The 19,174-nt window shown below is 35.0% G+C and overlaps 1 protein-coding gene and 1 long non-coding RNA gene across 2 annotated transcripts in view; one reads left to right on the top strand and one right to left on the bottom strand.

Moving 5' to 3' along the window:
- LOC143665478 (uncharacterized) overlaps positions 1-13,704 on the top strand; it is an 82,507-nt gene extending 68,803 nt beyond the window's left edge. The window contains exon 4 of the long non-coding RNA XR_013166990.1: positions 13,547-13,704. This is a non-coding gene — a long non-coding RNA (uncharacterized LOC143665478). The remainder of the gene's footprint in view (positions 1-13,546) is intronic.
- Positions 7,564-19,140, bottom strand: TMED7 (transmembrane p24 trafficking protein 7). The gene is made up of 3 exons (XM_077138911.1): positions 18,633-19,140; positions 12,363-12,608; positions 7,564-10,385 (listed from the first exon to the last, which is right to left on the bottom strand). Exons 1-3 carry the CDS (start codon positions 18,822-18,824, stop codon positions 10,149-10,151), a joined length of 675 nt encoding a protein of 224 aa, XP_076995026.1. The 5' UTR covers positions 18,825-19,140; the 3' UTR covers positions 7,564-10,148.
- Positions 19,141-19,174: the final 34 nt, after the last annotated feature.

The following is a 19,174-nucleotide window of genomic DNA, read 5'->3' as shown; positions in this document are numbered from 1 at the left end:
ACGATCCAGAATAAATAACAAATTAGGTTTAGAATCTATACTTGCTTAATAATATAAAAAAGTTAAAATAACACAAAATAGCAGTTCTTTAAAACTTTTTGGGACATGGACCTTTTGAGAATGTAATGAAAATTACAGTTTCTTTCCCCAGAAATATGAAGATAAACATAAACCTTTGCAAATAATTTTAAGAGTTGGTCTCAGTTTAAAGGAACTCAATTTTGCCAACAATCTGGTGAGTTTGGAATAAACCTTGAACTCCAGATGAGAATGCAAGGTGATTATTTGATTGCAGTCTGTGAGATCCTAAGCCAGAAGACCCACTAAGCCATGCCCAGACTTTTTTTTTCTAAAGCAGTTTTATTGAGATATATTCACATACTATACAATCCAGCCAAAGTATACAATCAACGGCTTTTAGTATAATCAGTTTTGCATTCATCACCAATCAATTTTAGAACATTTTCATCACTCCGAAAACACCATACCCCTTAGCAATCATCTCTACTATCCTTCCCCAACCTTACATAAGCATTCATCTGACTCTGTAAATTTGTTTATATATTACATTTTATATAAATGGAATCATACAATATGTAATATTTTGTCTCTGATTTCTTTTATTTAGCAAGGTTTAAAAATTTTTTTTCTTAAAGTTGTAGGTTTACAGAAAATTCATGTGAAAAATACGTTCCCATATACCCCTATTGTTGACACTTTCTATTAGTGTATTTTCAAAATTAAAGAAAGCATATAAAAATATTACTGCTATAAGTCTTCTCTGATTTCCTTTAGCAATCCTTTGTTTTCTGTGTACAAGTCTTTACATGTTTGGTTAAGTTTATACATAGACATTTGATTCTGTTGCTATTGCAACTGAATTTTTTCTTGATTTCCCCCTCAAATTGCTCATCACTAGTGTACAGAAACACTACTGATTTTTGTTTGTTGACCTTGTATCCTGCCACATTGCTGAACTTGTTTATTAACTCTAGTAGCTCTGCTGTAGATTTTTCTGGACTTTCTCTATATAGGATTATGTCATGTGCAAACAGTGAAAAGTTTACTTCCTCCTTTCCAATGTGAATGCCTTTTCTTTTTCTTGCCTAATTGCTTTACCTAAAATGTTGAACATCTAGCTAGATGTGTGGCAGTAGGCATCCCTGTCTTGTTTCAGATCTTATAGGGGAAGCTCTCAGTCTTTCACCATTGAGAACAATATTAGCTGTGGGTCTTTTTATAAATGCCCTTTATCATGTTGAGGAAGTTTCCTTTGATTCCTATCTTATTAAGTGTTTTTATGAAGAAAAGATGTTGGATTTAATCAAATGCCATTGTGATGATCATGTGGATTTTCCCCTTTGATTTGTTAATGTGGTGTATTTCATTAACTGATTTTCTTGTATTGAACCACCCTTGCATACCTGGAATAAAACTCACTTGATCATGGTTTATTATTCTTTTAATGTGCTGTTGGATATGATTTGCAAGTATTTTGCTGAAGATTTTTGTATCTATATTCATCAGAGAGATTGGTCTGTTATTTTCTTTTCTTGCAGTATCTTTATCTGACTTTGCTATCATGGTAATGCTGGCTTCATAGTTGGTATGTGCTCACTCCTCTTCAATGTTTTGGAAAAGTCTGAATAGTATTGGTATTAATTCTTCTTGGAATGGTTGGTAGAACTCCCCTGTGAAGCCATCTGGTCCTCGGCTTCTTTTTGTTGGTGAGTTTTGGATAACTGATTCAATCTGTACTTGTAACTGGTTTGCTGAGGTCTTATATTTTTTCTAGTCAGTGTAGGTCGTTCATGTGTTTCTAGGATATTATCTATTTCATCTCAGTTGTCTAAATTGTTCATGCTCATACTTTTGACTGAAGGAAATTCTGAGATAAGAAAAGTATGCTGTTTTAAACTGGTAAATTTGTGTCAATATGTTAACACAGCGTAAAAAAGTAACATACAGCTAAGGCACTATTTAAAGAGAAACATATAGCTTTAAATATGTAAATTTGAATAGAAAATTGAAAATTTGCGCTAAACATACATTATAAGAATATAGAAAACTAATGACAGATTAAACCTAGCTTAAAGAAAGGAACTAAAACCAAATCAATGAAACAAACAAAAATGTAACACAGAAGAAAAATGGAAAAAAAAAAAGGCTCTGAAAAAAAACTGGTAAAAAAGTGGTAAGAATGGTCAAGTAATAAAAAAAAGAGAAGGCAGAAAAAATCAGTATTGGCAATGAAAAGGTGGACATATTTACATATCTAGTATATGTTAAAAATAAATGGACAGGAGTAACTTTGTGCTAATAAATATGAAAATGTAACTGAAATGGACAGATTGTCAGAAATGTTCAACTTACCAATATCACACACACAAAAAAACAGAAAAGTTGACGCCTCTTATGACTGCTAAGAAGAAACTGAATCAATACCCCACAAAAAATCAATATCCAAGCCCCAAACAAGCTTCATATATATATATATATATATTTCAATAAACACTTAAAGATATAACAAAACTCCTCCAGAAAATAGGAAAAGAGCCACTCTCCAACTCATTTTATGAGCTACGTATAGGCTTGATCTTAACCAAAATTTTTAAACCAAACCAAGTCAATTACTTAAAAACCAACAACTACATCACAGCCAAGTCAGTTTTTTGTTTGTTTTTTACTGGTCAGTTATTTTTTTTTAATTGTGAAAAATAACATATATTCAAAAAAGCAATAAATTTCAAAGCACACCGCAACAATTAGTTGTAGAACAGATTTCAGCATTCAGTATGGGTTACCATTCCACAATTTTACGTTTCTACTTCTAGCTGCTCCAAGACACTGGCGGCTAAAAGAAATATCAATATAACGATTCAACAACAATCATACTCATTTGTTAAGTCGTATCTTCTCTGTCATAACTCCACCTTCTTCTTTGATTTTTTCTCCCAATCTTTAGGTCTATTTGGGCTATGTTGGAAAGGGCTGTTGATCATATGGGATAGAGGGATGAAACTAGGTGATGTTTTGCAGAGGCTGGCCCCTCTGCATTTTAGGACTTATCTGGCTTAGCAATCCATCTAGAGATTGTAGGTTTCTGGAAAGTAATCATAGTGCATGGAAATTTTGTGGACTCTCATATAACGCCCTAGGTGTTCTTTAGGGTTGACAGGAATGGTTTTGGCTGGGGTTTAGCAAACTATGATAAGCAGCAATATCTAGCTGAAGCTTGCGTTTAAGATTGATTAGCCTCCAGAATAGCCTCTCAGCTCCATGTGTACTCTTTCCATCACTGATACCTTATTTGTAAAAATCCCTTCCCCCCTTTTGGTCAGGAAGGCATTGTCAATCCCATGGTGCCAGGGCCAGGCTCATCCCTGGGAATCATATCCTACATTGCCAGGGAGACTTTCACCCCTGGACGTCCTATCCTAAGTAGTAAGGAGGGTAATAATTTCACTTGCAGAGTTGGGCTTAGAGAAAGAGAGAGAGAGAGGCCACATCTGAGCAACAAAAGAGGTACTCTGGAAGTAATTCCTAGGCATAATTATAGGTAGGCTAAGCTTCTCTGCTACATAAATAAGCTTCAGAAGACCAAGCCTCAAGACCAAGGGCTTGGCCTGTTGGCTTGGGGATTTCTAATGTTTGAGACAGTATCAGAGGTTTCCCTGGTGGTAAAGTTTAACAGTTCCATATTTTTTCTCCCATCCCTCAAGGGACTTTGCCAGTACTTTTAAATTATCTGCACAACATACTCTGGGATCTATCTAGGCATTATATTAAACTATACAGAATTACAAGTCCTCATTTCCATTTGTGACTCCCTCTGTTTGGGTTGTTTAAGTGATCTATCCAGACAGGTTGAATTAGATTATGTGTTACAGAAAATTTAGAAACCTCTTCCTTTGGTCTCATAAAGTCAGTGAAGTTCTAAAATACAATGTCTTCCTTACCTTGGTATTCTGATTTACCTTAGTCCTGACCATATCAGCTTCATTCTTATCTCTAATTGAAGCCTGATCTCTTTTTCAATTTCTTATCCCAAGTCAGTTTTATACCAGGAAGACAAGGTTCATTTAATAACAGAAAACTAGGATTAAGGGAGCAAAAGGATTATGATTTTCCCATAATTATAGGAGTTTTTGATAAGTCAACATTGTCTATGATTATAAAAAAAACTTTTAGTAAACTAAGAACGGAAAAGAAATTTCTAACGCTAATAAAAACACTATAAAATGCTTACAGATTACCTTAACAGCTTTTCCAAAGAACAGAAGCAAAGCAAGAATGCCTATTATGCTACTTCTATTCAACACTACTGCAAATGGAATTACACAAGAAAAAGAAAGGAAATAAAGAAAAGTTGTGAGGAATTAAAAGACAAACAAATATACTGTTATTTGCAGATGGCAGTTGTATATATACATAATAATCTGCTGATAAATTATTAGAATTCATAAGTTTAGCAAAATTGCTGAAGAAAAATCAATTTAAAAACAGAATTTCTAAGTACTAGCAAAAAAATATTAAAAATTTAAAAATAACATTTACAATAGCATCAACAATTATGAAGAAAAAGAAAGCAAGATTACTTTAACAAAGTATGTGAGTATTTAGATGGGAATATTACAAAACTTTTTTGAAAGATGTAAAGAAGACCTTAACAATGGAGAGATAACGTGTTTAGTCACTAGAAAACAATAGTATAAAGAAGAAATTATCCACAGATTAGATGCACTCAATCAAAACCCCAATTTTTTTTTTTTTGAAATTTGATGAGCTGATTCTAAAATTCATACAAAAATGCAAAGGAATGCAATAGGTGAAATACTGAAGACCAAAATGTAAAGACTTATTCTACCAATTAACAAAAATTTTTAAGCTTTAGTAATATAGAAAATATGTTGTGGGTTTAAGGACAAATTGACTATTAGAACAGAACAGAGAGTCCATAAACAGACTCAGATAAATATGGGCATTTAATATAGGACATAAAGTAATATGGTCAAATCAATGGAGAAAGATGGCTTTTCAAGGAATGAAAAACTAAAAAGAACCTGGATATCTACAACTCACACCATACAGAAAATTCAATTCAAATAGAAGATAAAACTATTCATATTTTATAACATAAGATATTCATGACTTCAAGATGGGAAAAATTTCTTAAATAAGACACAAAAGCACTAACAATAGAGGAAAAGATTTCTACATTTCACTGTAAGCAAAAAGACAAACACAAACTGGGAGAAAGTATTTGAAATAGTTATAACCAAAGGCTTAGTATCCTGAATAAAAGAATCTTGTTAATTAAAAAAAAATCAAACAATCCAATTTTTTAAATGGGCAAAGATTTGAACAGAAACTTCAGAAAAGAATAAATTCAAATGATAAATAAACCTGTGAAAAAAATAATTAACCTCATTACTAATCATGAAATGAAAATTAAACAGTGAGGTACCACTGATTATATACCTACAAGATTTTCAAAAGTTTTAACGTCTGACAATGTGGAACCCTTATATGGTGCTGGTGAAAGCACTGACTGACACAATTGCCTTGGAAAAGTTAGCTACTACCTAGCAAAGGTGAAGATATGTATACCATACAATGCAGCAATTTCACTCTTAGGTGTTTTCTCAAGAGATGTTACATGTGTGCAAGAGGATATATATACAATAATGTTCTTGGTGGCTTTGTTCAATAATAGCAAAAACCTTTAAGGACTCCAAATGCCCATCAGAGGAAGAGATATATAATTGTGGTATGGCAGTATGATGGACTACTATACAGCAATGAAAACAAATGATAGCTATATGCATCAATATGATGACTCTCAATGTTGAGCAAATAAAAACCGATTTATTAAAAGGAATTTAATAATCTATTAAATTTTACTTACTAAAGTTTGCTTTTGCTTGATTTTTTTTTGGGGGGGGGTAGGGGAACTATTTTTAAGGAATGCAGATATCAGTACTACTCAATTTGTGGTCCACAAATTATTTAGGGATAACATCCCTGTATTTTCCTCCAGAATACGAAAACAACTGAGATGGAAAAATCAAGTCAGGAGATCAAACATAGTCTTTATTGTTTACAAAGTTAAAGAACAGGTTTTCAATTTGCAGTGACAGGGACTGGCTAATACTCCATATCCCTGGATTAAAGACTAACCCACTCAATTACTAGCATAGCTAGACAACTGTGGGCCTTCCTGTGGAGAGATAAAGTCAAACCCCTCTGGGAATGAGTCTATTGACCTATATGTTTTCTTCTAACAGTCTGCAAATATCTTAGAGTCTTAGGGTCCACTCTGCTTTATTACTTGTGTAACTGTTGCACATGCAGCTATCCTGTCTTCCCTAACGAGACTATGTTCCTGGAAGTCACATTGTCGTACTCATTTTTGAAACCTCTCGCTCTCATGTGACTGACAGATATTCAAACACCTTCATATCTGTGTAATATATTAAGAGCCAAATGAATAGAGGCCACAAGAAGAACCCTAGAAACTAAAGATCAAAGTCTAGAACTGGACAAATGATAAAAATATAGTTACTATTTATTAAGTGCTTAGGCACTTATGCTAGGCACTGGTCTTAAGCGTTTTATTAACACCTCATTTTATTCTCAGTCCAGTAGATGGCATTACCTTAGTTGCAGACAAGAACACTGAAATACAGAGGGTCAATAAATCACTTGTTCAAAGTCACACAACCGTGATTTGAACTTTGCTAGGATGCCAAAGCTGAAGCAGTGAACCACTTTTGAGCTGGACTGAAACCAACACAGCTAAGCCTTCAGCAGTCTATCTTTAATTGGCATTCATAAGGCAATACTACACAGTGGTTGAAAAAGAGGGCTCTGGAGCCAGACTGTGATAGTTCATATTTAGACTCTGCTAATTTCTGCATGATATGGGCAGATTTCCTAACTTCTCTGTGCCTTAGTCACCTCATCTATAAAATAAGAATATCCCTAGTTCATAGGAAACTATGAAAAAGATGAAATGTGTCAATACAAGTAAATCATTTAGCATAGCAAACACACAATAAATGTTAACCTACATTTACTGTTATTTCCCTGGTACTTTTGTAGAGTTGTCCCCAAGAAACATTATGCCCCTATAACATTATGAAAGGAAAAACAATTTGAGGGCAGTGTACAACCTAGAGTTAATTTACATAAAAACTAAGAACTCTTTAGAGCAAGTGATGGCTTAACTGTCTTTACCTGCACAAACTTTGAATAAGAGATGTAAAAAGAAAGTTAAAAATGAGGTTATAAGTTATACTTCTCTAACTTTCTTTCTTGATTAAATATTTTAGTGAAATACCAAATAAATAATCTACTCTCTTCTACTAAAAAAGCATATTCCAAGCTATAAGTTTTTAAGGAGCTTTAAAAAGATTTAAATCCTGACAGACATATAAGTGAATTCAGTTGTTGAAAGATTTTTATTTTACAATAAACTGGTACAATCCTGAAGAACCAAAATCTGTTTAATTTAGAGAAATATCTTTTTCTTTTCCCAAGTAAATGAAAAACTCCTTTGAATTATGTATATAGTGATTCATTTAATTTTTCAAAACAGTAGTCATAGGGTCTGCTTTGTTCTATTTAACTCAAAATGTTAACACAAAAACTGAAACAAAAATGAACAGAACAGAGATTTAAATGAAATCTTTCAAAAAATAAAACTACTTTTCAGTTCACTGAATTTTCAAAATTGATTATCATTAAGCTAGATCAAAGTTGTGAACCAAAAACCATTTGTTTAATATAGAAAAAAGAATGTTTAGATTATTAGCAAAGTAATATCTTAAATGTATCTTCATACAGTTGAAATTTTAATATGTTTGTATATCAAGCCCCTTTCCATTATTTATTCTACTTCAAAAATATATACAACTATGATGTTTAAATATGCATTCTGAACCTGAAATTCAAACACAAATATTTGAGAAATTCAAACTGCTGAAATAAGAGATGAAAGGATTAAAGAAAAATAATGAGCTATAAATTATAAAGTAGGAGGAAGGAAAAAAATGTTCTTACCTAAGATTCATAACTGAATAGATATGCATTTTCTAATTTATATATACATATCAATAAGGTATTGATTAAATTTAACCAGTTACATACAGCCTAGATTAAGCCTGCATGATTTTCTACAACTGTGATGATTTCAAAAATTTTAATACAACATAATAGTTTCACTGAAAATTATTTCTGGTACCAACCTAATATCATTAAGCTTTGAGTGGCACAGACTGAATGACTGTACTATCTATGCCATATTCAACACACTGATACCTGACTACTTAATAATGGTATGGCATCAGTAACTGAACACAACAGGGCAGACAAACAACCAGAAAAGGACATTTTACATACTTATCAATAACATTAACATTTATGCTTAAATCTTTCAAATCTAAATACAGAGAGACATTTACAAAGTTGCAGAATAACTCCAATACAAGAACCCAAATAGATAAATCTTCAAAATCTTAAACTCTAGTTCTTAATGCATTGATAAATGTTGTTTAAGGAGCGGTTACTTTGTCTTCAAAAATCTTAGAATTATAAGGTTGAAAATATGTTCATCCCTTATACATTTGTGGCATTTGACATCAGCAAGCATGACAACTGGAATTAATTTTGCTTCTACATGCAAAAGTGTATATGTGCATTTTAAAACAGTTTAGAGTTAAGAGTCAACTTCTGATCACTATTGGTAAACAACCAGAATCGCTAGCTAATCAGTATTACACGGTATCACACATCAGACTTTCTATATTTCAGTCTTGTTCAACATTCATCATTTTGGGTGGTGTGTAGTGGACATAGCAGAAAAGCACTTGCAATTTTTTTAAAATGGCAAAAAAAGCTTTAAATATCCATACAATTTGCATCATCTTTATCGTATTCTAGAATACTTGGAACAAAATCTAATTTTGATAAGCTCAATCTCTACAGGTTTTAAGATACAAACACAATCTAAACCCTACAGTGTACAAAATATGCACTCTTCAATACTCGAGTGCAATACAATCAATTAAAAATTATTAAATAAAGAAACACACACGTACAAGCATTCTTAATTTTTAAATCATTTTAGGGTTGCTAACCAGAGATCGTAGACATTTCATGTGCAAAGCAAAAAAAAAACCAAAAAGTGAAAGAAAGAAAACACAAAGAAACTTCCCAGTGCATCATACCCATATGGATAAAATGTATGGCACTTATGTGATACTAGTATTACAACTGTCAATTTAAGTTGGAATGACTCAAAGACATTAAAGTTACACAAGAATAAGAACTAGCCAATTAAAATGTTAAAATGAAGCAGATAATCTTTTTTCTTTGTAAAAGCATGTAATATGACAGATCTCACTCTAAATTCTTCCATTTCATTTGCCCATATTGTAGTGTCTTAAATTATTCTATAAATTATTCTACCTATTAGATAAGTCTGATTTTTAAGGCTTGTATAAACTTGAGTACGTTATTGAAACAGTTATCCTGTGTGATAAGAAAACAAAATTCTAACAGCCAACATTTTCCAAGCTAATGAGAAATAAATTATACCATGATGTTTCAATTTTAAATAATATCAACATTAACTATTAGTTCTATGGTAGGTTTTCCCCCCATAAAATTAACAGTGCAGAATAGGGCTTGGGCTACAGTTAATCACATTTGGCTTTCTTTAAAAACAAAATTTTATTCACTATAAACAATTAAAAGGCAATTTTCTTCCTCCACAACATATGTAGACTTCAAATCTAAGGTTTTAAAATATCAACTACCTATAAGAAAAGTACTTTTACATGGTTAAAAGGAATCAAAATACCAAAGTTTACTGTGTGAAGAGTAGATACCAACCAAGAAAAGAGTAGATCATTGGTGCTGAATATTTAACATGAATACCCCAAAGTAAGTTCCAAAGTTTTCCACCTTTTGCAAATAAAAAAAGGTGTCCTTTCCACAGTTTAGGGGATATGCATCATATGTTCCCCACAACAAGTGAATGAATAAGGTTTTAAAAATGTTGCCAATATTAAGTTCTTCAGTACCTAAAAATCAGAGGACAGCAATATTACAGTGGCAATGGTGCATCAATTCCCAAAATGAAGTTACGATCCAACACGAGTTGCGGTGGTTCTTTTATCCGAGAAGAAGCTTTTTAGAAGAAATACCTGGCCTATGCTAACCACCAGAAGAATGAGGGCTTCTCCTACTGACCAATAGGCCACTCTTGTATTTAGATCCTCTGCTCGGCTTCGGCCTTGAGCTTCTCTCAGACGGAAATGAGTCTGATAGTCGATGACAGACTTCAGAGCTTCGTGAATTGAAACACAGGCAGACTCCATCTAAAGATAAATATCTGCTGTTAATTTAATGCTTTCTGTACAAATGATCTAGCATGTTCATCTTCTCTTTCATCTCAATTCCTCACTTATTAACATTCTATTTCATTCCTGCATGCACTTGACAATGTAATCCTTCCACTCATTCCCAACAGGACAATTTGTAAGGCTAGAGATTCTATGAAGCAACCACTTTCCCCAAAATGGGATGCCACAGCTGTAACATCTGTAGGGTGATAGATGGAACACTAAGCCAAAAGTAGCAGATATATTTATCAACTAAAGTCAGTGGCAAGAGAATTCGAAATCCTGGTTCTTCAAAGAATTAAGAAGAAGAAAATTGGCAGATAAGTAAATTCATCCAATAGTAAGAGTGTAAATGAAAGTCCAAAGATCCATAAAAACTAAAACAAACCGCATAAAAATAGATTGAATTAGTCAAAGTTATTTTAACTCCTTGAAAAACCGGAATAACATCCTTGATTCACTTATGAATCTTAAAGTATTAGGAATATGTCTTTTTTAATGTATCAATTTGCTAAATAAGTCTGTCTCCCCCTTCATGCCAGTTAATTGATATATATATGTTCCCAAATGGATGTATTTCTATTTTACTGTGTAATCCATTTGAGTCTTCGACTGATAAAACTTAAACTTTAATACATTACTTATACCATTTGCTTTGAGAAGGGTTGTGTCTAATTTTTTTGAATACCAGGGTTTAATATTTTTCTACTGCTGAAAACCTAATCCTGGGATGAAAAACATGCTTTATTATTATATTTATATCATAAGTCATGTATTAAGAATTTTAAAAAGTCAAACCTAAATTTCTCTCAACAAAGAATCAATACAGTCATAAGGAAATAATTTAAACATTTAACAAAAAGTCCTACCACAGTAAATATGGAAGGAAAATTAAAATACTTTTTTTAAAAGTATGAAAAATTATGAGATCTACAAATTGAATTTACCTATCAGAATATGTAAGCATTTTTGTTTAGGCCTCTAGAAATGAAGGATTAGCAAAACTGTTCTAAAATGAATGATTTCTAATTTGTGATGAGGCGCAAAAGAGAGAAATGCTTCTAGCACTTCCCTTCTTTCTACGTATTCTCAAAATGCTATGTGGTCTAAGGATCCTCCCCACAGAAAATATGCATAAAAGCAAGGGCCTGTCATCAAATTAGAATGCTTATAACTCCCTGAAGTCTTAGAGTATGAGTTAAGAACTGATAGATTAGAAACAATCACAAACATGAAGGGACTAATTACACGGACTAGTACAATTTTTTAAATGATCTTGTTTCCTTTCTTTTTTGTATTTTTAAAGTAGCATTTCCATAAATATTCAAAAGTATAGTGAACAGTATAATAAACCCTCATGCTTGTAATTATTAATATACTGCTAATCTTGCTTCAACTATATTCTCCACCTCATATTATTTTAAAGCAAATCCTAACTATTGCAAATCATTTCATTAATCTTTATACTTTACCTTAAATTACAGAAAGTTGTAATAATTGCAGCTTGGGCAACACTAAGTACTGGTATAAAAGCTACCTTGTGGCATATTTATATATTAAGGCATCATTTTGCTTCCAGTTATAACAAACTGGTAAGGTAGGGGAGAAACCTCCTTCATGAATTATAGAAAATGCTTCAGAATGCTGGAGCTGTCGTTGCTTAGCCTTCCTAAATTTCCTTTCCCCAGTGATGTTTCTACCTTAGTGATCTTCCTACTATTTTAGTGCTTCTTTCTTTCTTTACATGTAAGATCTTTTAACACTGGTTTTTACTACAAAAAATCTGAAGTCCTCTGAAATGCTTAATCTACTGTAGGATTAAAACAGGTCTTAAAGATTATTTTAAGGCATCAAAATTCTATGCTCATAAGTGAGTTAATGCATAAGATTAAGTTTAAATTATGCTTTTCTCCCCCTTTAAACATATCAACATATTGCTGACTTTTTAATTACCTGGGTAAGAGCACTGACTCGGTTCTCACTAGGAAACAGAGGCGGGTCTTCTCCAACTTGAAAATCAAAATATACAGTCTTATGTGTGAAAGTAGAAAATTCATTGCTGAAGCAAAATTTGTATGTTCCATTTTTGGAGGCTGTGAAGGTGAAACTATCATACTGTTTCTTCATCTCTTTATATAGCACATTACCATCAGGATCTTCTAACCGACAGTCTACATCATAGTGACCTCCAGTAATCACCTGTAGAAAGATTTTTTTTTTTAATGAAAGATCACTGCAACTAACACATTTGAAAAATTAACCAGGCTTCCTCTTATAATGGCAATAAGGTTATAAGCTAAATACTTTTACTATCACAGACAATTTGATATTTTTAAATTTCTGTACTGGAACTTGAAAGGCAGATTTCAATTCAACCCTTAAACTAAAGATTTATAGAAATGAACAGGTTTTCTGTGACAGGAGAGAAGGAACTTTTATTTCCTGCTAATTAACCAGACAACTGTGCTAGTTAATGTATATCACTTAATTCTCCAGAGAATTCTGCAATGCTCCCCCCCATTTGACTTTTTAAAAAATTATTATTAGAGAAGCTATAGATTTATAGAACAATAATGCATTCTATAAAACGCAAAAATACAGGATTTTCATATACCACCCTATTATTAACACCTTGCATAGGTATGACATGGTACATTTGTTACAACTGATGAAAACACCTTTTTATAACTGTACTACTAAGCACAGTTATAGTTTAACTTAGGGTTCACTTTTTAAATTGTACAGTTCCATCAACTTCCTTATAAATTTGTATTCTAGTAACATATATGAGCAACTGAGATTGAGATAAGTAACCTATCCAATATTACTTACTGTTTATCTAGTAAGTTAAGTGGTAGAGACAGCACTCGAAGTCCAAAGTCATACTCTTAACCACTAAGCTTATTGCCGTGTAATTATTTTCCTTCCAAAATTTTCTCATTCAGTTTCCTATTAGCACCATCCAAGCACACATGGGATAGTGTAGTGAAGTAGGTCAGCCCTTAGCATAACACCCATGCATACATCTATTAAAGAACATAAGCTTATTCTTCTATCAAATTACAAATAGGTTGTATTTCTTCAGTTATTTTGTAAAGGATTATAATAATAATGCGTATTTTCTTTTTCTTTTTCAGAACTACATTACGCGTTGAGTAGACCTATGGACTGTTCTAGAGTATATATAATCATTTACAACCTTGTTCCCAAGAGAAACATAACTGATTAAACAATATTGTTTAAATACTTGTGATTAAAGCAAAACTAGAAAAAAAAACAAAAGCAAAAATGTCTTTAATTATGAGGAAAGCATGCATTTAAGGACAAGCACGTTGAAAGGAAAGCCACAGGTACTAACATGATTCTGAAAAGGATCTGGAGGTTCTTTTCAAGGGCTTATGCTTAATTAGTTATAATTTGAGCCATTTGGGAGATACAAATAAATAGAGGGAAAGATTTTTCCCTTAGTGAAGTGGACAAGCGTTATAAGAGAGAAAAGGGGTCGGGGGGAAGGACTAGAGGTAAGAAAGTCCTTCTTAGATGAGAAAGAGCTGAGTGGGAAGAAAGAAGGAAAAGAGACAGGAGAAGAAACACAGGGTGTGTGTATCCACTTAAGATAGAAGTGATGAGGAAGAAATATTGAAATATGGCTCCAAAGAAGGGTCAGTCACTAATGGGAGCTTTTCTGACTTAAAAGATATGATGAATAACTGAACTATGCTACAAAATTATTTTAATACTTAAATGAAATATAATTAAGCACTTGGGAAACTGTAAAAATTTGTAAATACTAATATACAGAAATAATGTTTCAAAATAAGCAATAGTGTCTTATCAATTGAACATTTACCCCTAGGGCCATAAAGATTAATTGACCTGTTCTCCAGATGAAAATAAAACTTTATTTTGATATACTCAATTGTTGACACTTGCCCATTCTACTCTGAATAATCAAATACTTACATACAAACTAAATAGGACCAGAACTGATCACCACTCCACTTCTCTCCCAACAAACTTTAAAACACATAATCCTACTTCAATTAATGATATGACCTTACAACGTGCCTGGTCACCTAAGACACTGGGATCATCCCAAATTAAGTACTATCTGTCCAGCTGACACAGGAATCTTTTCATTTTACTGCCTCTCTCAAATTCACCCCATTTTTCCTTTTCTAATCTACAATACAGATAGCACTAATGCCACAGCTCTCTAAAAGGTTTTGCTACAACCCAATTTCTTCTCCTTCTGATCCAGGGTTTCTTAACCTTGGCACTACTCCTATTTTGGGCCAAGTAATTACATTGTGGGTCTGTGCTGTCCTGTGCACTTTAGCATGTTTAGCAGTATCCTTGGCCTCTAGATGCCAGTAGTAGGCCTCCCCCTTCATCCCCGTTCCAGCTGTGACAACCAAAACTATCTCCAGACACTTTCAAATATCTTCTGGGGGGGCGAAATCCCTTCTTACTCTTGTCATGAATCACAGTATTCACTTACAATCTTATAATTCTCTGAGGCCTACAGAAAAATCCAAACCTATTAATGGTAGTTTCCAATTCCCCTGAACCTCCTCCAGATAGCCTCAACACCTCTTTTATTCATAACCTTGCTCATTTTATGCTCCTAACATACCAGACCACCAGAAATTCTTTTAACATGTCTTTGCTTCACATCTGCACCAATAGTGGCAGTTAAAAAGGTCTTGTTTAAGAAGAATCACACAATCCCAAAGGATAACCCTTACACATCTACAGTTTATTACAGGAAAAATATAAACACAGCAACAAAATTAAAGAAAGGATATGTGAACATGCATCACAGCGAAAGGCTGTCTCACATCAACGGGTTAGAGAGGTTGAGGATGGGTTCCTTTGTCCGCCTCTGTGATGACTGTTGATATACACAAACTCTTTCATATCAAGAACCACCCAAGTATGCAAGGAACACTTTGGAAGAGGGAAGCTCAAGTGGATTCTTGGCTGTTTGTTTTGCTAGTCACACAGGCATCTTCCTGCTATGTAACCAGCTGCACAACAAAAACCTTGGGAATTTCACCAGGATCAAGTGCAAATCATCAATCTCATTGTTATCAATAAACAATGCTAAAAAACTGGTACAAACAGCCATTAAAAATCTCAGACCCATAATTATAAAACAGCACTACAACCAAACTACTACTCAGTGTGTTTTATGCCTTAACCAGGGATCAGCGCCATGCACAAACTTTAGAAAAAGAGCTCAGGCTAATTTCAGCCCTGCTGGAATGAACTCAACAATATATATATCTGCCTGGGTTGCCCTTTCTTACTTTGCCCCATTGTAGAGCAACTCCTATTTAGCTTCCCATAGTCAACTCAAACATCTGCCAATCAGCTAAATGTTCTCTGGCGGACAACCAATTAAATAGGCTGAGGCCTTGATCTTGGGACTCACCTCTTTGAAACTTATTCCTGCAAAGGAGAAGCTAAGCCTACTTACAACTAAGCCTAAGAGGCACCCCTAGAGAACCTCTTTTGTTGCTCAGATGTGGCCTCTCTCTTTAAGCCAACTCAGCAATTGAACTCTGCCCTCCCGGCTATGTGGGACATGACTCCCAGAGGTGTAAATCTCTCTGGCAACGTGAGACACGACTCCTAGGACACAGCACCATGGGACTGAGAAAGCCTTCTTTACCAAAAGGTGGTAGAGAGAAATGAGACAAAATAAAATTTCAGTGACTGAGAGATTTCAGAGTTGAGAGGTTATTCTTATGGGTTCTATAGATAGCCCTTTCTAGTTTATGATATATTGGAGTCACTATCGGGAAATACCTGAAACGTTGAACTGTATTCCAGGAGCCTTGATTCTTAAAGACAACGGTGTAACTATATAGTTGTTGGTTTTTTTCCCATGGGCAGGCACCAGGAATCGAACCTGGGTCCTCTGGCGTGGCAGGCAAGCACTTTTGCCTGCTGAGCCACCGTGGCATGCCCTCTATATAGATTTAATGTGTGTCTGTGAAAACCTTATGGTTGACGCTCCCTTTATCCAGACTATAGACAGATGAGTAAAAAAATTAAGGATATAAAAAAATAAATAAACAAATAATGGCAGGGAGTTAAGAGGTAAAAACGATTGCAATATTAGTGGTCAATGAGAGGGAGGGGCAAGGGGTATGGGATGTATGGTATTTGTCTTTTTTCTTTTTATTTCTTTTCCTGGAGTGATGCAAATATTCTAACAATGATCATGGTGAGGAATACACACCTATGTGATGATATTGAGTCACTGTATATTCTGGATGGACTGTATGGTGTGTGAAGATATTGCAATAAAAATATTTAAAAAAAAAATTCCCCAAGTGATTCTACCTCCTCTCCAGCTCTACCAGCATTATGGATACCTAGTGGATACATTTATTGTTGCATTTTGCATCATAAAGCAGGATGTGTCTATGTACGCTCCCTGATGGGCAAGAACAATTATTTTTCTTTGGGAGGTAGTATAACAGTATAGCTAAGAATTTAACCTAGTAACCTTGGGCTTTAATCTATCTATGCCTCATTTTCTTTATCAAAAAGGGAATAAGAACTGTACTTATTTCAAAGAGTTGTCCTCAGAATTAAATGCTCCTGAAATTGTCATACTGTTGGTATACAACAGATGCTTAATTTTTGTCTGCTGTAGCAGTAGTATTCTCAACACCAAGCACATATATAGGAATTCAAGAAATGTACATGTGAGTAAATAAAATTTTGGCTGACACTTCATATTACAGTTCCTGCTATCTTTTTTTCTCCCCTGGTCCTAATCCATGCAGTTAAGCAAAACTAAGGGTCAATTTTAAACTGACCTTCACCCCTACCCCAGCCCTTGCCCCCTATAGCCAAATCATCACCAATAGCCGTTTTTACTTATTAAATTCTCCCTAATTCTTTCACATTTTTCTTCCCCACTGCTACCACCTTAGTCTAAACTACTATCATTTCTTGCCTATATATCCACAACAGCATCCTAAACAGTCTTCCAAATTTACTCTGCAACACCTTACCACATCTTCTCCGCCTTTACAAGTTAATACCCACACAGCTACCAGGAATACTCAGATCATGTCACTACACTGCTTAAAACTCAGAGAGCTTCCCATACTCTCTCAGGTAAAACTAAAATCCTTTACATGGCCAGCAAGGCCCTGCATGGGCTGCTCCCTGCTAACCTCTCCAGCCCTCCTTTCCCACACTTCTATGACTCCCTAGTCTCCAATCATACTGGCCTTCTCTATGGTCCTCAAATTCCCAGGGTCCACTCTTAACACAAGGCCGCTGCAAAAGTTATTCCTTCTTCCTTCTTGGCAAATTATTTACAACTCATCCTTTAAAGTTCAGCTTAATTTCACTTCCTAAAGGAAGTCTTCGTGGATCCTAAAGACCAGATCGTATATCCCCTATTTTCTGCTCTCAAAGCACACAATTTTAACAAACAGGTATTAAATAAGGAAAGACAGAATAAGGAGGGAATCAAGGATGATAGAACAACCCTGTTTCTTTTTTACTCACATCTGTATCACCAGCACCTAGTGCTCAAATGTATTACATGAGCCTATAACAAAAATGGAAATAAAGGTTGTTTTAACTTAAGAAACTACATTCTGTTAAATAAAGCTTCTTTTTAAAAATAATTCCAAGGATCAAAAGGGGTCTCTCACTTATCAAAGCAATTATTTCTACAACACCTTTGGCAGATGGTCATTTAGCTCTAATGGGAGGTCTTCCAATAACAGGGACCGCATTAGCAAATAATCCGAACATCAATGGAAAAACTGAAAAGCAATGGAGTTAAATACTGGCTGCACTTCAGATCTGATTAAAGTCAAGATGTAGATTACGAAGTGGGCAGTTGACATCGAGGGCTATAGAGTAGGAAAAAATATTCTTTTAAGGAGATTCTTTTAAGGAAGAAGGCTTACTAGGCCTTAAAATAAAGAATATTAAAGAATGGAAAGAAATGTCACAACTAGAAGAAACACTTCTGGAACTCATACATCTTTTAATATCCAGTCTTAAATGTCCCTCGCCCAAGGTTTACAACAAGAAAGCCAAACGTACGGTTCCCAACAGCTCCCTAGAAGTGATTCCTGAAGCAGCCAAAGAAAGGAAAGACACGGACACAAGGGGGATACCCAACAGGTTGCAGCCCCGACTCCGGAGTCAGGGCCCCGGGACTGTCAGGGTCCGTGATACCTGGAACTCAAGGGTGCACTTGGTGCCCTGTGTGATGTCCTCGTAGAAGCACTGCTTGGCGTTATCCGGCAGCTCGAAGGTGATCTCTGAGGAGCCTCCAGGTCCCGGTATCAGCAGCAATAGCGCGAGCAGCCTGCAGCCCCAATGGCCAGCTACCGCAGCCCAGCGCTGCGCGGATCCGGGTCGCGGCATCCCGAGGCGGCGGCCTCAACCGAGGGCGAGGAGGAGACGCCGGGTTAGGTCTGCGCGGCACTCACCGCAAACAACAGGCCTCAGCCAAGCCGCCCGGTGAAGACGCACTGCAGGCCCGCTCCGAGCCTCGGGGAGATTCGGGATGAGGAACAAGCCTCTCGGACCGAGTGAGAAACGTTGAGGGTCAGGGGTCAGGGGCCGGAACGACCTGCAGCACGGAGATGAAGCCAACAAAAAAGGAGCGGAAAAGGCCAGCGATGGCCGGAAGTGGGGGCGCGTATTTGGGGAAAGGGGCGGGGCCTGAGCACCTGCTCCAGCGACCCGGATGTGCTCTCGCCCGATGGGGAGAG

Source organism: Tamandua tetradactyla, chromosome 21, assembly GCF_023851605.1.
Source record: "Tamandua tetradactyla isolate mTamTet1 chromosome 21, mTamTet1.pri, whole genome shotgun sequence".
NCBI lineage: Eukaryota > Metazoa > Chordata > Mammalia > Pilosa > Myrmecophagidae > Tamandua > Tamandua tetradactyla.
Note: the sequence above shows the minus strand (reverse complement) of the source record. Positions and strands in the feature narration are given on the sequence as shown.

What these genes read in the sequence shown, in the direction of transcription:
- TMED7 (XM_077138911.1), bottom strand. Translation starts at nt 18,824, where the DNA reads ATGCCGCGACCCGGATCCGCGCAGCGCTGGGCTGCGGTAGCTGGCCAT. An exon ending in AGTGCACCCTTGAGTTCCAG is followed by an intron (nt 12,609 to 18,632) that starts GTATCACGGACC and finishes ATCTTTCTACAG; the next exon opens with GTGATTACTGGAGGTCACTA. An exon ending in GAGTCAGTGCTCTTACCCAG is followed by an intron (nt 10,386 to 12,362) that starts GTAATTAAAAAG and finishes ATTTATCTTTAG; the next exon opens with ATGGAGTCTGCCTGTGTTTC.